This window comes from Mastigoproctus giganteus, chromosome 9 (assembly GCF_048544385.1).
Source record: "Mastigoproctus giganteus isolate SK-2022 chromosome 9, ASM4854438v1, whole genome shotgun sequence".
Classification (NCBI taxonomy): domain Eukaryota; kingdom Metazoa; phylum Arthropoda; class Arachnida; order Uropygi; family Thelyphonidae; genus Mastigoproctus; species Mastigoproctus giganteus.
The window spans coordinates 200705611-200725075 of record NC_143583.1 but is presented as its reverse complement, the minus strand read 5'-3'; the positions used below and the strand labels follow the sequence as shown (position 1 = coordinate 200725075).

Below are 19465 nucleotides of genomic sequence, written 5' to 3'. Positions count from 1 at the left end.
AGTTTATTTTCCTTTTCTCTTCTGACATCAGAAATTGTACTGACCAAATATAATTTCCAATCCCTGAATGACTGATAGCAAGACAGCCAGCAGAAGGGAAACAAAAAAATAAAAATAAATAAATAAATAAAATAAATAAATAATAATAATAATATAAATAAAGTTCTTTTCTAATGTCCTAAAGAAGTGTTTTTAACCAACCTTAAAGGAAACCTTGTTTGGAATCCTTTCCCATGTTTCTTTACCTGGAACAACTTTATATACAGGTGCCATGCCATGTGTAAAAAGTTTGCCCTGACGATTGAGATTCATTACATGAATTTTTATTACACATCCTGGTGGACCATCTTGGATTCCAAAGTAGAACCATGTCCTGAAAAAAAAAAAATAAATAATTAAAAATATATATAAAATAAAATAAAAATTAAATTAAATAAATAAATAAATAACAGAATTTAGTGATTATATGCATAAAAAGTATACAAAACTGCTTTTTATTACATACTAAGCAGCAAATCTAACTTGTAATAAAGATATATAGAGACAAATTGGGTATAGCAAGGTCAGGTGAAAACAACTCAGATGATTAATAATGGTAATCATTTATTTTAAAATGACTAACAGAGAACGTTTCCCAACTCCTCCATGAAGAGAATTAGATAATGGGATGGTCTTCTTTACAAGAGAATTTACTGGAATACTTTCCTGTGTTTTTTGAACGAGATAATTTTATAAATTGGCAGCATATTATGCATAAAATGTTTGTTATTAATATGATTGAGATTTGTTATAAGAATTTTTAATGCACATCTCATTGGATTTAAAATTCAACAAATGACTGATACTACGATTTAAGAATTGTTTTTAACGAGAGGTGTGACACTATCCACTGTGTTCCAATGGAACACAGTGGATAGTGTCACACCTCACACCAATTGAAAATGGCATAAAACTTGGAGAAAGGGAGAAACCTTTTTATGGGATAGTTTTATTGCATAGCTGAGTGTTAATCTTGAGCAAGAAGTTGACACTCAGGTTATCTTGCACCTGCAGAGCTGACCACTGAAATTACACAGCACAGATAAATACACTTTAAGTGAACAATGGGCATAACTGTGGCTTGAGTGTAGGTGCTCATTTCCCACAGTTCCATTCATAGGATCCTAGTGAAAGGCGTTACTAATTATTATTCCAAAGAAACTACGTAATGCTAATTTAAAAATTTTCAAACACGTCCCGATTTACACTCATAACAATATCTTTCATTGCCTCCCACCTATTTTTATATAAAATATTCAAGTTCAAGTCATGTTATATTTGCATTTAATTTAAAAAAAAAAAAAAAAAACGTGCTAAGTAATACCGAATGCCACTTAACAAATTTAACTGTACTTTTTCTCCCTCCAGTCTATATCAAGTTTTCACAAATGTTATTTGGTTTTTAGGAGCATTAGCAACTAAGGCCATATTGCTCCGGGATATGCGGTGGTCATTCCCTGACCTTTCCGCATCCTCTGTATTTGGTGGTGACTGGCTCGAACCCCGGTCTAATCAAGAAGTGTGTGCTACGCACTGCTGCTCCTTCCCACCTGGCTACGGAGGTGCCGTTTTCACAAATGACATTTGATTTGCTGAATTCATGTAATTTAGTTAAAGTCATGCTTTTGTAAATTACAGATAAGTTCATTAAATAAAAATAATAACATTTTTATTTTGTTTCAATTAAATGTTCCTTTTCATTTAGTGATTAATAACTACTAATACCTCTCATTTGGTAAAAAAAAAAATTTTTTGAAAATGGACAAACAATTAACCTTGTTTAATAGCATCAGCCAAAAAAAAAAAAAAAAAAAGTCCACCCATCCGTACCCTCCAAGAATTTGTTCAATCCAATCCACATCCACAATAACAGATGGAAGCCTGTTCCAACAATCAACCACCCACTGACTGAAGGCAAACTTCTGTACATCTTTCCTGCAACTATCCTTCCAGAACTTGAATTTATGCCCCCTCGTGTGTAGTCTCAGCAAGTAGAAGAATACCATTAACATTCAGCTTACTCAACACAGTCAAGGCTTTAAACATCTCAGTTAGATCTAGTCTTGAGGTGTTGCAATTTGCAGAACTGAAACATTTCTAGGTAAGAGCACCCTTTTGTTCCCTTCACCAATCTCATTGCCATTCTCCACACCTATATCCTTCCTAAAGTGAGACCTCCAGACCTGTATACAGTACTCAAGATGCAGCCTAACAATGGTCTTATACAAAGAGATAATAACCTCCTTATCCCTACTAGCAAAGTTTCTGTATATCAATGACAAAACGCCATGGCAACATGTTTTCACTGCTCACAGAATTTCATGTCTGACTTCTTAATTATCCTGATTGTAGTACCACACAGTTGATAAGTTACTCTGGGGTTACTGCTACCCATATGCAGTATTTGGCATTTGTCAATGTTAAACTTCAACTGCCAATTCTCAACCCAATTTTCCCAGATCTTATTGCAGTAGCTCACCCTGATGACTGTCATTAACCACCCTGCCAACCCGCCTCCGTAGCGGGTTGGCAGGGTGGTTAATGACAGTCATCTAAACACTTCTTGATTAGACCGGGGTTCGAGCCCGTGACCACCAAATACGGAGGATGCGGAGAGGTCAGGGAATGACCACCGCCATATCCCAGGAGCAATATGGCCTTAGTTGCTGATGCTCCTAAAAACCAAATAACAAACCCTGCCAACTTTTGTATTATCTATAAACTAATTGCAGTATAACTGCATGCCTGTCCAAATGAGCCTGCATTACTTCTTTAACACCAGACCTTGTGATTAACTTATCTAAATAGATCACAGATTTCCTGTCATTCTATTGGGGAAGGTTAGTTTTAAGATAGCATGATTTCAAATATAAACAGACTGTTATGTAGCATTTTTGCATAAATTGTTTATATAACTTATTGATTACAGTAGAAGCTCCCTTATCTGATATGATCAGGACTGACAGTTTGATAAGTTAACTGAAAAAGCCAGTTAACATGCATACATACTTTACGAATTCTATTTTCAATTAAAAACATGTACAATCATTTACCTAAAATCAATAATTTTTGTCTTTTTAGATGAGAGAATATGACATTTTGTAGCATAGTCCAATTTTTTTTTATTTTTTTATTTTTTTATAAATATCACACTGTTGACTGTTCATCAGGCTGCTGTTGAATACAATGTATTGTACAATTGTTCAATACAATGTATTGTTACACTAGGGCATTTTTGGCTGCTCATCAGAAATTTTCTGCTCAGGATTTGATTAATCTCTTCAAATTCATCTACTTCTGTCACAATGTGTATGATTTCTGCTTTATCCATAAATTCGTTTTCCAACAAATCATCACTGATTTGTTGGAAAATGAATAGCATCAGGCATATCCGAAATGGCATGGCTGGTGGGGGGGGGTGCTCACGGTCAGCCGTGGTTAGTATCTACTGTAAGCGGTCCGAGGAGGGGAAACCCAGAAACCGCTGGCGAAGCATTGGACGACCACTGCTCATCAATGCTTGAGGTGAGCGAAGGCTCTCCCGGATGGTATGTGGCAACAGAAGGGTGACTGTGGCACAACTCGCCAGTAATTGGAATGCTGGTGACAGGAGTAATGTGTCATAACACACAGTACATCGAACCCTGCTGAAAATGGGGCTGCTTAGCTGCAGGCCACTCCGAGTGCCCATGCTAACCACAATAAGATGAACCTTGACCTTGATGTGACTGATGTGAGAGGGCTCTTGGACTCTCATATTGAGGAATTAACGACCGATGAAATTATTGAAATAGAGACATCTAAATTCTGAAGTAACAGAAGACCCTGATATTCCACAGCCTCCCAGAACATTTACAAGGCAGAAAATGGCTGCAGCTTTTAAATCAATTTCTGAGGGGTTGGCAATCTTTGTGAAGAAGACGCAAATATGGAAAGAATTGCAAAAGTGAAAAGAGGCGTTTATAACTGTCTAGCATGCTACAGGGAGATTTTTGAAGAAAAAAGGAAACTAACCGTGCAATCTTCTATAAAAACATTTTAAAAAAGTAGAAACAGCTGTTCTTCATTATCACACACCCTTCCATCTACCTCATCTGCACCTAGTGTCACTTATGTGGAAAATATTCAACTCTGATGAAGATATTGATGAGTAAAACTTGAGCTACACCATGAGCTACTCTTGCAAACTGTCTGCACTGCTCAGAAAACTTCATACCTGCCTGCACAATTACCCCCAGGTCCTTGTCATTCTCTACCACTGTCAGTGTAATACATACATATGTACAGTATATATATTATGTCAGTACTCATTTTCTTTATTTCTATTTTGTAACTCTATGTTTTTAATTAAAATTAACAAGTATGATATCTTGTTTTTTATTCTTTTCTTATTTTATTTTACGTATTGTATACGATAAACCATAACGTATACATACATTATAATAAAACATACTGTATAGACCATTCGATGTTTAGTACATGGTTTTAATGCTTTAAGATGGCTGCTAATGTATACGATACGTATCGTAAAGCTCAGGAATGTAAGATGCACATAACGAACAAAGTCTTCGAATGGAACTCGTTCATAAACCGAGAGTTGCCTGTATATATGTGCTGGGCACTGAATGAAAATTATAATATGAAATAGGGATTGTGGTAAAAGGGATTGAATGCTAGTTCTGGTGAAAGAGAGCGACCCAGTAAGTAAGCGTTAGCATTAGCAAGGGCACTTGTGCAAGAAAGCAAGCTTATATAGCATCAGCCAAAAAAAAAAAAAACCCTTATTTCACCCATCCCCTCGCTCCAAATGTTTCTCAAGTTGTGCCTTGAATTTAATTAAGCTATCAACTTCTACAACGACAGATGGAAGTTAGTTCCAGCAATCAACCACCTGCTGGCTAAAGGCAAATTTCCACACATCTATCCTACCAACCATCTTTCCTCAATTTGAACTTATGCCCTCTCAGGCGATTATTCTGAGCAAGAGAGAATCCCATCAGCATTGAGCATGCTCAAACCATTCAAGGCTTTATACACCACAATCAGATCACCTCGCAGGTGCCTAGTCTCCAGACACTATAATTTGCAAAACTTAAGCCTTTCTTCGTAAGAGTAACCCTTTGTTCTGTTCACTAATCTTGTTGCCCTTCTCTGTACTCATTCCAACAGCTCTGCATCCTTCTTAAAATGAGGCCTCCAGACCTGTATACAGTACTCAAGGTGTGGCCTGACCATTGCCTTATACAAGGGGATAATCACCTCCTTATCCCTGATAGAAAAATTCCTGTATATCATTGACAAAACACCATGAGCTACTCTTGCAGACTCTCTGCACTGCTCAGAAAACTTCACCTCTGCCTGCACAATTACCCCCAGGTACTTTTCATTCTCTACCACTGTCAGCATGGTACCACAGAGTTGACACGTTACTCTGGGATTACTGCTTCCCATATGTATTACTTTACATTTGTCAATGTTAAACTTCATTTGCCACCTCTCAGCCCATCTTTCCTAAATCCTGGTGCAGCAGTGTACTGTCATTAGTGTCATTAACAACCCTGCCAACCTTCGTATCGTCTGCAAACTTGGTCATTGAGCCCGATATACCATCATAAATATCATTTATAAATACAGAAAACAACAATGGACCCAAAACTGATGTTTGTTTGTTTTAGTTAGTTGTTGGCGTGTCGGCTTCTGTGACCATAATGCACCTCACAAGGTTTTTGCAGTACTCTGATCCAAGCCCGAGGCGGGATTCGAACCCGCGACCTTTGGGTTGCCAGGCAGGCACTTTACCCACCCGGTTAGCCCGGTCGGCGGACCCAACACTGAACCCTGAGGGACTCAACTAATAACATTAGTCCACAAAGAGCAGTGTCCATTGATTACCACTCTCTGTCTTCTCCCACTAAATCATCCCTTTATCCATAGCAGAAATTTGCCTCCAATGCCACACTGCTCCAATTTGTGCAGCAGCCTTCCATGTACAACAGTATCAAAAGCCTTTCTAAGATCCAAATAAATGATATCAGAGTTATTCTTTGCATCCAGTTCCTTTGTGACTACATCATAGTATCCAATAAAATTAGTCAGACAAGACTTCCCCTTAACAAACCCATGCTGTGTCCGAGCTATAACTGAAGTCTTGTCTAGATGATCCTGCAGTGCTTCTTTAACCAGTGCCTCCATTAATTTCCCTGGAACAGAAGTTAAACTAACAGGTCTGTAATTACTTGTGTCAGCCTTTGATCCTCCTTTGTGAATTGGGGTCACATTTGCACATCTCCAGTCCATGGGCACCTCCCCTGAGTCCAGGGAAGCTCTCATAATTATGACTAAGGGTTTGCTTACTTCCTTTGCTGCCTCCTTTAATATAACTGGATAGATTCCATTCACCCCAGGTGCCTTTCTTATGTTTATCTTAAACAATTTCTCCTCCACTTTACTCTCAGTTATTACAAGATTATCTAGCTTACTGCCAGAGTTGAATACACCTCTGGCATTCCCCTCCCTGAATAACTCATGTGTGAATGTAGATGCAAAATATTCATTTAGTTTGTTTGCTACTGAGCAGGATCATCAACAGTTGAACCATCGATATCAAGTGGACCAACCTGATTCATCCCTTTCCTTCTGGAGCAGGGGTTCTTAACCTTCTTAGTTCCACGGACCCCTTTGCCAGTCAGGTGAATGACATGGACCCCCTTCTCAGAATAATGTTTTTAAATGCATAAAATAAAATTACAAAAAAACCAGTTTAATGACATAGTTACCAAAATTTAAAAAAACATTATACAGTAATATATGTGTTTTTTCTTAACACATTGAATAATAATACAATACATTTAAAATATAGGAAAGTTGAAGTTAAATTTTATTTTTTAAGGACATATCAGTGTGAAGACTGTTGTTGTTTATCTTGAATAAGAACATTAAACTGCTGTGTGGTATTTGACAAGGCAACATGCATGTCATGTTGGACATCTAATCGATTTCTGCTTTCATTATTACAACTGCTGAAAATCCCGATTCGCACAGATATATTGTTACAAATGGTATCAAAACTTCCATAGCTCACTTTACAAGACGAGGATAGGCTTCTCTCAGGGAACATCAGAATTCTCCAAGGCTTTTTGAGGTAAACTCCAATTGTAGTAAGTTTTTTGACCTAAGATCAATGAGTTCATCTTTGGTTAAGTCAACATCTTCGATACAGTTTATATAAGAAAGAAAAGGATTTCGGATCCATGGTTCAATTTTCATTCCATCAAGATAGAAATAATTTTTAAAAGAGTTCTGTAATGTTTCCAAGTGTTTGCAGATATCTCTTTTCAAAAAAATTGAGAGAGAAGTTTGCATCTCAGCTACATCTTGGTAAAGCACTTTAGCTTAGCATTAGTAGAGGCATATGATGCAGGAAAGCAAGTTTATGCAGCATCAGCAAAAAAAAAAAAAAAAAAAAAAAAAAACCACTTCCATTTCACCCCTCCATTCGTTCAAAATACCTGTCCAGCTGAGCCTTAAATTTATTTAGGCTATCAACTTCCACAACAGGGGATGGAAGTCTGTTCCACCAAACAACTACCCTGTGGCTAAAAGCAAGCTTCTGCACATCTATCCTACATCTGTCTTTCCTCAATTTGAATTTATGCCCTCTCAGGCGATTATTTTGAGCAAGAGGAACAATCCCATCAGCATTGAGCATGCTCAAACCATTCTAGGCTTTATACACCTCTATAAGATCACCTCGCCGGTGCATAGTCTCCAGACACTGTAATTTGCAAAACTTAAGCCTTTCTTTGTAAGAACAACCCTTTGTTCCATTCACTAATCTTGTTGCCCTTCTCTGTACTCATTCCAGCAGCTCTACATCCTTCTTTAAATGAGGCCTGCAGACCTGTATACAGTACTCAAGGTGTGGCTTGACCATTGCCTTATACAAGGGAATAATCACCTCCTTATCCCTGCTAGAAAAATTCCTGTATATCATTGACAAGACACCATGAGCTACTCTTGCAGCCCATCTGCACTGCTCAGAGAACTTCATATCTGGCTGCACAATTACCCCAAGGTCCTTTTCATTCTCTACCACTGTCAGTGTAGTACCACAGAGTTGATACATTGCTCTGGGGTTGCTGTTTCCCATATGTAGTACTTTACATTTGTCAATGTTAAACTTCATTTGCCACCTCTCAGCCCATCTGCTCAACCTTTCCAGATCCTGTTGCAGCAGCATAGCGTCAGTAGTGTCCTTAACAACCCTGCCAACCTTTGTATCGTCTGCAAACTTGGACATTAAGCTTGATATACCATCATCAATACATTTATAAATATAGAAAACAATAATGGACCCAACACTGAACCCTGAGAGACTCCATTAATAACATTAGTCCACGATGAGCAGTGTCCATTGATTACCACTCTCTGTCTTCTCCCCCTCAACCACTGCTTTATCTATAGCAGCAATTTGTCTCCAATGCGACACTGCTCCAATTTGTGCAGCAGTCTTCCATGTGCAACAGTATCAAAAGCCTTTCTAAGATCCAAATATATAATATCAAAGTTATTCCCTGCATCCAGTTCTTTTGTGACTGCATCATAGTATCCAATCAAATTGGTCAGGCAAGACTTTCCTTTAAGAAACCCATGCTGTGTTTGAGCTATAATTGAAGTCTTGTCTAGATGATCCTGCAGTGCTTCTTTAACCAGTGCCTCCATTAATTTTCCTGGAACAGAAGTTAAACTCACAGGTCTATAATTACTTGTGTCAGCCTTTAATCCTCCTTTGTGAATTGGGGTCACATTTGCACATCTCCAGTCTATGGGTACCTCCCCTGAGGCCAAGGAAACTCTCATAATTATGGCTAAGGGTTTGCTTACTTCCTTTGCTGCCTCCTTTAATATAACTGGATAGATCCTATCCACCCCAGGTGCCTTTGTTGTGTTTATCTTCAACAATTTCTCCTCCACTTTACTCTCAGTTATTACAAGATTATCTAGCTTACTGCCAGAGTTGAAAACACCTCTGGCATTCCCCTTGCTGAATATCTCCTCTTGTGTGAATGTCGATGCAAAATATTCATTTAGTTTGTTAGCTACCTGAGCAGGATCATCAACAGTTGAACCATCGATATCAAGTGGACCAACCTGATTCATCCCCTTCCTTCTAGTTTACATAAGAAAAGAACTCTTTGCTGTTTTTCTTTGCATCCTTTGCCAAAGATTTCTCATAATCTGTCTTCGCTAGCCTAACCTCCTTTGTAACTTGGTTACAGACAGCTTATATCTATCATAGGCTTCTGTGTCACATGTTAATTTATATGTATCCCATGCATTTTCTTCTCTGTCACATGTCTAATTAGTTCATCTGACATCCATTTAGGCCTAAATCTTGAACAATATTTCTTTGTTGGTATGAAAAGCCTAGTAGCTTCCAAGATTAAGTCTTTGAATTCTTTCCATTTTGAATTTGCTGTTGGTAACATCATCAGTTGGTCCCACTGTATAGAATTTAAATACTGTCTCAGACCACTGTGGTCACCTTTACGAAAGCAAAAACTCTTCCCTTTACCTTTGATGGTAGTTACCTCTTTGAGTAAATCCCACTTTAGCACACTGTGACCACTGTCACCTAGTGGTTCCTTTATCTGCAGATTCTTGATTCATGAAGAATCACTACTGATAATCAGATCAAGAGTATTACTCTCTCTAGTTGCCTCCCGAAGATGCTGCTGTAGAAAACAATCATCCAATAAATCCACAAAAGCCTTGCTAGTGTGTGAGTGACCAACCCACAAATTCCAGTCAATCGCTGGGAAATTAAAATCCCCCATTATAAGACACACTGATTTACTGGCCCACTATTTCTCTGCACAATTGCTCATTATACTCATCAGATTCATTTGGCCTATAACACACACCTACTCTCATTTTTCCTTTCCCAGTGCTTATCACCAAACAGACTCAACATTGCATTGGTGGACAGTGCAATGTTGAGTCTGTTTGGTGGACAGTGCAATGTCACACCAAACAGACTCAACATTGCACTGTCCACCAATATCAACTGGATGCAATTCCTCAGATTTTATGTGTTTCTTAACTAACAGCATAATCTCTCCTCCCTTTCTGTCCTGTCTATCCTTTCTGTACACATTGTACTCCCCAAATTCCAGTTCTGCACTGCTTATGTCTGTGTGACACCATGTCTCTGATATCCCAACAATATCTGCCTTTGATGTCTTGACTAGCACTTCAAACTCATCAAATTTATTAACTATACTCCTACCATTGGTACATGCACCTGTTTCTACTCTTAGTTACCCTAACACAGCCCATGTATTTACTTGTTCCACTATGACTTCCAGCAGTCCTGGAAATCCCCACTGCCTTGCTTTCCAGGCTGCTGCTCAATTGCATTTCAATAGAAGTAGTGCAAGAATCACTTTTACCTCTGCCAGCGGCTACTGTTAATCTATTAATCCGTGTATCCACCCAAGCTAGCAGTTTTCTGACCCACCTAACTCTGCCTCGATAGCATCAGCAAATATTCTTGCACCCTTTCTATTTAAGTGTATCCCATCCCTGTAGAAGCAGTCTCTCCTGTTAACAAGCACAGACCAGGCTGAGAAAAATTCTACCCCTCGAGCCTTGCACAATCTCTCCAGGGTCGAATTGATCGAGAAGGCTCTCATGATATACTCCCTCCTATCGTGTCTGGGCAGAATTGCAGACACTTTCAAATCCAACCCTAACTCGGCTTTTTATCAGCATTGACTTGTACTTGTTAGAGAGGGTGAATGAGTGTTATGATAGATGGAAGTGGGTGTAGGAATGAATGTAATTGGCTGAATGAATACACAGTTAATAATAAGTTACTTAGTTTATAAACCTAGGCTGACCATAATTCCTTGAGGCCAAAACAGGACAGGGAGATGAAATGTTGTTCGGAAGGAGCAGAAAAAATATTCAACAAAATGTTTTTAGGTTGACGTGGAAAGGGGGGGGGGACCGCACACCAAATTCATACCAAGAATATTTTTCGGATAAACATATTTTGCGTAACAAATTTTGGTCTTTTAAGATCTTGTCGCAAAACTTATCACGCTCCATATTACAATTTTGCTTTATAACATGGCTTCAAGGTTTCAACACAATCTGGATTTCCCCTTTGACTACATGCTGGAAATTATTTATTAATTATTATAAAAAATCAATATGGAAATTATTCTCTCTGTGGAAGCTGTACTTTCGGGGAGTCAAAGAAAAAATTCCACAACATAACTTAAATCTTGGAGAGCTAGATATTTTTCACTCATTTCAGAAAATATTTGAACCCATCTATCAGATACAGAAATGCCTGACAACTATTGCTTTTTTTTAAGTGCCTACTGATCAAATATACGAGTTTAATGTGCTCCTATTCGTGTAATAAGCTCCTCGTTGAAACTATCCTGCATTTCTCTTCATTCGGGCACCTTGCTCTGTAATACCCATTTAAATTTTTCAGTATTTTCCAAGCTGCATTTCTGGTTTCATAAAAGTTCTTCACTACTTCAAAAAACTTCATCTCACTAATTTCACAATTAGTGAGATTATTTTTATTTTATTTTTAGATTATTTTATTTTTAACATCTGTTGTTATAAAAAGTTCGATTTTTCTGGCTTCTAATATGTTTATAAGATTTTCAATATTCACAGCTACTTCTGTAGCTGAGATATGTTTTTCAATAAGAGTAATGTACGAGGGAGGTTCAATAAAGAATCGCCCTGACCTAGTTGTAGAGGTGCTAGCCTGTTGATTCTTGGCACAGGTTTTAGTCCTTCTCTACATAGCCACCGTGCAGATTTACACATTTTTCCCATCGATGGATGAGGCTGCGGATACAGTTTATGTAGAAGTGGTGAGGTTGGTCTTTGAACTATAACTCTGTTGCAGAAATGAGTGTCTCATTGTCAGAGAAAGATGTCCCCCAAAGAAATGATTTAAGGGGAGGAAACAAGAAGTCCGATGGTGCAAGATCGGGAAAATAGGCTGGATGGAGCAGTATTTCATATCCACAAGTGGCAGCTTGTGTTGTTGCAATTTCAGAAGTGTGAACTGGGGCATTGTTTTGAAGCATTCTCACACCTTTGGACAGCATGCCACACCTACATGTTTTGATTTTCTCCCGTAATTTTGTGAGTAAGTTGGCATAATAGGCACCTGTAATTGTTCTACCTTTCGGCAGGTGATCAGTCATTATTACGCCTTTCTCATCCCAAAACACTGTCAGCAAGACCTTTGCTGCTGACGCTTGGATTTTTGCTTCCTTGGGGAGTGGGGAACTATGATATCGCCATTCCATGGACTGCTTTTTACTTTCAGGGTCGAAATGGTGTATCCGACTTTCATCCTGAGTGATTAGATGAGAGAAAAAGTCTTCCTCATTTTTCTGGCACAGGGTTAACAACTCTTGTGATTTCTGTTCTCAATCAGCCTTCTGGAAACCAGTCAATCGGGGAATCCATCTTGCACTCAATTTCCGTAAATGGAGTTGGCCACGAAGGACTGTTTCAACAGAACCCACACTAATCTTTACCTCCTGGGACAATTCATGCACAGATATCCGGTGATCTTCCATGATTGACGGCCCCACTTTTCTGATCTTGGTCATCAATGGCTGAATGGGGATGACCTGGAATGGCTCAGATTCTACCGATGTCAGGACAGACCTAAACTGTCTATGCCAGTGCTTCACAATGCCATAGGATGGGGCTTCATCCTTATATACAGCAACAGATACCGGATTACAGCTCTGGCTTTGACTTTGTCCATGATGCTACTTCATCACACGTTCAGCTCTGTAAGAGAAAAACAAATTAAGACACATGGCTGAAATTTTACACCTTTAGTACAGAGGTATGTATGATGCTACACACAAATTATCATGATTCTGCGATATGTGGAAGTAGGTGAGGATGATTCTTTATTGAACCACCCTCGTATGTTTGGAATGTTGAAACATTGATCTCTTGTGAACGACAACCATAATTTCAAAAAGGATCTTCAAATAATTTTTTCAACATAACAGGAACATTTCTCTTGAGAAATAAAATACAAACAAAGTTTGTCAAACATGCTTAAAATACTCTCAATTGATGGGCCTAAGGATAAAAATCTTGTATTTCCATGTTCTAATAATATTGCATAATTGTCTCCTGCAAATTCACAAAAGTTTTTCACAAAAGTTCTTTGGCTCTGACTGCATATATAAAAAAAGTATTTGTATATTTTAACTGCAAAGCAATCAGTAGTGATTGGAAGACAGTCGACAGCACACTGGAGACAATTGTGAATAATATGTGCACCACAACCAATAATCTCTCGCTTCAATTCAATTTCAATTTTTCTCCATACATTATTTTTACCAACTCTTTTACAACCTCCAAAATTTGTGTTGGTATTATTGGCACACAGTGTAACAATTTTGTTTTGTAAGGAGAATTTATCTATTATTTTCTTTAACATAATACTTTGTAGTTTGGATGTTTCACCAGGTAAAGAAGTAAAATCTATAATTTTAACTTGAACACCACAGTTTGGCAAAAACTACTGAACAACACAAATGTCTTTTTTTATGTCTTTTTTTGTTTTACATGTCTAAACTTATTGTACTGCTTTTAGTTTCATTCAAATCCATTTTTACTTCATCCAGTATATATGGTAATAAAATATTAGTAATTATCGTTTCTGATTTTTTATTTGCGGAAAAAAATTTTGGTTGATAAATCTTTTTTTATCAATTTTGATAAAAAAAGATTTATCAACCAAAATTTTCTGGCTACATAGATTAATGTCACTCCTACCTCCATGAACAACAGAAAAATTAACATTACAATGTTGACAAACCACATTTGTTTTATCACTATACTAATTGTCCAATTTAATAAATTTGAATTCTTTTTGAAGATCTTTGTTAAATGTGCAATTTCTTCTTTTTTGACATTTTAAATTTTGAGGCTTAAAACTATAAAATAAAAGCTTTCAAGTGTGTGTATGTGACAATTGAAAGCACACAGAACAAATGCTGACTACAGACTACAGATCAACTACTGACAAGCAACACATTGTTGAATTGATGTTAAAGGCCTATGACAAAAATTGTCGGTCTTTTCAGTCGTGGTGGTAACCACTGGCAGATGGAATTCTCGGCATTCGATCGACATGCCTTTACCTGGGGTTACCCGAATGACTACTAATATAATCACGATTATAAGTTATATTGCACCAATATTTAAGTTTAAAAAAAAAAAAAAAAAAAAACATATGGTCAGCCTTACACTAACTCAAATTGAACTCAATGCTAACAACACCAACACATTCTCCTGCATTCTTCCCTGGCTGCAAGATATGTAGCTGTGGCTGCACTTCAGTTGAAAAATTACAGTAAGTTGGAGGCACCTGGGGAATGCAGTTCAGAAAGAGAGAGGTGAATAAATGAAATGAATGCCAGAAGGATGACTGAGAGTGTGTATGCGAGTGTGAAAGAACAAAAACTATATAATGCTGAATCTAATTACTAACCTCTAGTCCTACTTCTTTCAGCATATTCTCACTTAAAATTAGTTATTACTTATTTAGCACATAAGGTTCACTGCATACCATTGCATTCCCCCCCCTCATCCTGGGGCAAAAGAAGATGGATGTGTGAAAAAAAAATAAAATAATAAAATAAAAATTATATATATACACTGATGAGCCAAAACATTATGACCAGCGAGTCGTTATGCAAATTGAAGCAACTGCAGGTGAACTACGGCGCGTTCCCAGGTCAGTACACTGTATAAAAAACACCTGATACTGAGCTCCGTTAATCAGTGTTACTCTTGTTCTTCAGATGGGAAAGGCAGCAGACTTAAGCGAGTTTGACAAAGGCCAAATTGTAATGGCCAGACAACTGGGTCAGAGCATATCCGAAATGGCACAGCTGGTGGGGGGTGCTCATGGTCAGCCGCGGTTAGTACCTACCGAAAGTGGTCCGAAGAGGGGGGGGGACCCACGAACTGCCGGCGAGGTGTTGGACGACCACGGCTCATTGATTCTCGAGGTGAGCGAGGGCCCCTCCATGGATGGTATGTGGCAACAGAAGGGCGACTGGCACAACTCAGCGGTAATTGGAATGCTGGTGACAGGAGTAATGTGTCACAACACACAGTACATCAAACCCTGCTGAAAATGGGGCAGCATAGCCACAAGCCACTCTGAGTGCCCATGCTAATCACAGTTCACCGGCGACAGCGCCTACAATAGGCACACGAGCATCGAAACTGGACCTTGAGTGATTGGAAAAAGGTTGTCTGGTCCGATGAATCACGTTTCCTGTTGCACCATGTGAACGGCTGGGTACGTGTGCATCGTTTACCTGGGGAAGTGATGGTGCCTGGGTGCACCATGGGACAAAAACAAGCCGGTGGCTGTGGTGCCATGCTTTGGGCGATGTTCTGCTCGGATACCCTGGGTCCAGTCATCCATGTGCTGGGAACTCTGACATCTACCGCCTCCCTAAACATCATTGCTGACCAGTTACACCCTTTCATGGCAGTGGTCTTCTCCTCTGGTGGTGCCGTCTTTCAGCAGGATAATGCGCTGTGCACACCACCCGGATTGTTCAAGACTGGTTCGCAGAACACAAGGAAGACTTCCAGGTATTGCCCTTGCCTCCAAATTCCCCAGAATCCTATCAAGCACCTGTGGTTTGTGTTGGAACAGCAACTCCGATCCCCAAAATCCCCAAAATCCTATCAAGCATCTGTGGTTTGTGTTGGAACAGCAACTCCGATCTGCGGCGTCTCAATCACGGACCTTACAGGAGTTAAAGGATCTACTGGTTATGTGTTGGTACCAGATACCACAAGACACATTTAGAAATCTTGTTGCATCCATGCCTCGACGGGTACAAGCTGTTTTGGCTGCACGTGGAGGACCAACATCATATTAGGTAGGTGGTCAATGTTTTGGCTCATTGGTGTATAAAGCTAGTCTGTAATCAAGTCACAAAGGAGGTTAGGCAAGCAAAGGCAGATTATGAAAAATCTTTGGCAAAGGATGCAAAGAAAATCAGCAAAGACTTCTTTACTTATATAAACTCTAAAAGGAAAGGGATGAATCAGATTGGTCACTTGATATCAATGGTTTGACTGTAGATGATCATTCTCAGCCGAACTAAATGGGTATTTTGCATCTACATTCACACACGAGGAGTTATTCAAGGAGGAGAGGACCAGATGTTTATCAAACTCTAACAGGAAGTTAAATGATTTTGTAATAACTGAAAGCAAAGTGGAGGAGAAATTGTTGAAGTTAAATGTAAGAAAGACATCTGGGGTGGATGGGATCTATCCAGTTATATTAAAGGAGGGGGCAAAGGAAATAAGCCAACCCTTAGCCATAATTATGAGAGCATCCCTGGACTCAGGAGAAGTCCCTATGGACTGGAGATGTGTAAATGTATCTCTAATTCACAAAGGGGGATCAAAGGGTGATATGAGTAATTACAGACCTGTTAATTTGACTTCTGTTCCAGGGAAAATAATGAAGTCACTGGTTAAAGAAGCATTGCAGGATCATTGAGATCAGGGGTTCTCAACAGGGGCAAAAACTGGTTTTTGGACGGCAAAAAAAAACATGGGTATTACAATGGTTTTTGGCCCTCCACATTTCAACACTACCAGATGACATCTTATTCCTTAATATTTAATTTCTCTCATTGGGTTTTTGTTTCCCCTGAGACAACTGATTTTTAACATATAGATATATTAGGAGTGAGTGAGAAATTTTGATAAAAGGAAGATAGTCGGCATGATTTAATTCAACCACCCTTACTTTTCATAGACATTAAATGCCTAAGTGCTTTCAGAAGTAATGTCTCCGCAATCCTTGGCATTTGCGCCTTTCCCATACCTGCGACCTTGGTGGTGGCGTGGTTTATTTATTTATTCTTTTGTTTCATTTGTCAATATATGGGGCACGGATGGGATGAGGAAATGTTTCTGTCTATTGTTTCTACTTTCTAAGCGACAATTAGTATTGTTTTATTGTTTCCTTGTGGAAGTTGTTTATTTTTGATCCACAGTGCTTTTGTGATTGACATGGGCTATGAGATTTAAAAAAAATTACTTATATTTTATTATTTAATTCTTTGTAGTTATTGAACTGATCACATCACATCAAGTGCTGAAAAGAAAAAGTGTTGACAATATCTGGATGAATATCTAGCTTGTGGTTTTATGAAAGCCCATATGTCTTATGTGTAATAGTTTCTTTTCAAACAAGGCTATGAAATCATCAAGACTTTTAGATCACTTAAAAAGGAAACATCCTGATAAAGTTGTTAAACATATCAAATATTTTAAAAAGTTAAAATAGGATTTTGAGAAACTTAACACTATTACTTCCTTATTTAAGAAGAACACAGAAACAAACCAATGCTTTTAAAATACCTCCAGTATTTTAACAGCATTGCCATTGTGCAACAATTCAATTTGAAGACGAATCAATGAGATGTCAATTAACATTGAAGAACAGCTAATTGATAAACTAAAAACGAGAAAATTTTCTATTCAGATTGATGAATCCAGTTACTGACAATAATTCCCTTCTAATGGCATATGTTTGTTATTTTGATGATGATTGTAAATTGCAAGAGATTTTGTTTGTAAAATCTATAGAAACTGACTGTACTAGAGCATCCATTTTTGCTGCTGTAAAAACATGGTTTGATGAAAAATCAAGTATCATTGAAAAGTATGGTATCCCGTGCCACTGATGGTGCTACCTCCATGGTTGGAAGACAAAGGTTTTATAGCCCATCTAAAGGAAGTATGTCCCAAAGTTCTTGCAATACACTGCATTGTGCACCAACATCATCTGGTTGCAAAAAATATTGGTCCAGTTCTTTATCAATCTCTCAGTACAGTTATTAAAACCATCAATAAAATAAAGTCACATAGCAAATATGAACACCTTTTCAGAAAATTTTGTGCTGAAAATGAAGAACAGTATGTGAAGCTTCTTTTACATACAGAAGTCAGATAGTTTTCTAAAGGAAATTGTCTAACAAGTTTTGCAAACCTTTTTGATATGATAATTAGTTTTTTAGAAAGTGAAGGAGACAGATTTAGCAAAGGAGATTAGCAAACACAAAAACAACATATACTATATGCGGGCTTGGATTTTTTCAAAAACTTAATGAAGTATTACTTCAACTTCAAGGGAAATTAATTATGGTGATAGACTACAAACACATATTAAAAGCTTTCACCGAAAAATTTGAAATATTTGAAGGAAATTTAATGAAAAAACAATTTCATGGTATGCAAGAGTTAGCTGAAATCAATGAATCTCTCACTGAGAATGATCTTAAGAATTATTCAGATCATTTGTGTTCTTTAAAAGGAAAAATAAAACTAGATTTTCATATTTATTTTCTTTTAAAGTGAAGCCATGGATGTTAGATCCAACTGGATGCATTGCCAGGTCTGCTAGTAAAGAAATTCAAGAATTCATCGAATTAAAATGTAACAAAGAATGTAAATATAAATTCAAAAAAGGTGGAATGGCTGTGTTATGGAGATCAAAAACAACTAAACTTCTTTATCCAAAAATGTGGTCCGATACAGCCAAAGTACTTCTTTTTTTTCCGCAAAGTCTTATATGGTTGAAAGCGGTTTTAGTTCAGTAAATAAAATATTAATTAAATAAGGAGACATTAGAATTAAACTTACTAACATCATATTGAACATTGAACTTTTAGCTAAGAAGCATCGGGCTCAGGGATTCCACTGAATAAAAAGAGTAAGTATAAAGTATTTTGTTGTTTAAAATTTCATATGGGGGTGATTAGGAAAAAAAATTGTCTAAAAAAGCCCTTTTGGGGAGCAATAATTAAAATAAGGTTCAGAAACACTGATCTAGACAAGACTACAGTAATAGTTCAGACACAGCATGGGTTTGTAAACGGAAAGTTTTTGTTTGTTATTTGGTTTTTAGGAGCATTAGCAACTAAGGCCATATTGCTCCGGGAAATGCGGTGGTCATTCCCTGACCTTTCCGCATCCTCCGTATTTGGTGGTGACGGGCTTGAACCCCAGTCTAATCAAGAAGTGTGTGCTATGCACTGCTGCTCCTTCCCACCTGGCTACAGAGGCGCCTTTAAGGGAAAGTCTTGTCTGACCAATTTGATTGGATACTATGATGTAGGGTGCCTCCGTAGCAAGGTGGGAAGGAGCAGCAGTGCATAGCACACGTTTCTTGATTAGACCGGGTTTCGAGCTCGTCACCACCAAATACGGAGGATGTGGAAAGGTCAGGGAATGACCACCGCATATCCCGGAGCAATATGGCTTTAGTTGCTAATGCTCCTAAAAACCAAATAACAAACAACAA

The 19465-nt window shown here is 38.0% G+C and overlaps 1 protein-coding gene across 3 annotated transcripts in view; it reads right to left on the bottom strand.

The window, feature by feature from the left end:
* LOC150081023 (cytosolic carboxypeptidase-like protein 5) overlaps positions 1-19465 on the bottom strand; it is a 119567-nt gene that overhangs the window by 71220 nt on the left and 28882 nt on the right. For all 3 annotated transcript variants that reach the window (XM_090380980.1, XM_090380982.1, XM_090380981.1), the window contains exon 3: positions 202-373. In XM_090380980.1, coding sequence (XP_090237106.1) covers positions 202-373 — 172 coding nt within the window. The remainder of the gene's footprint in view (positions 1-201; positions 374-19465) is intronic.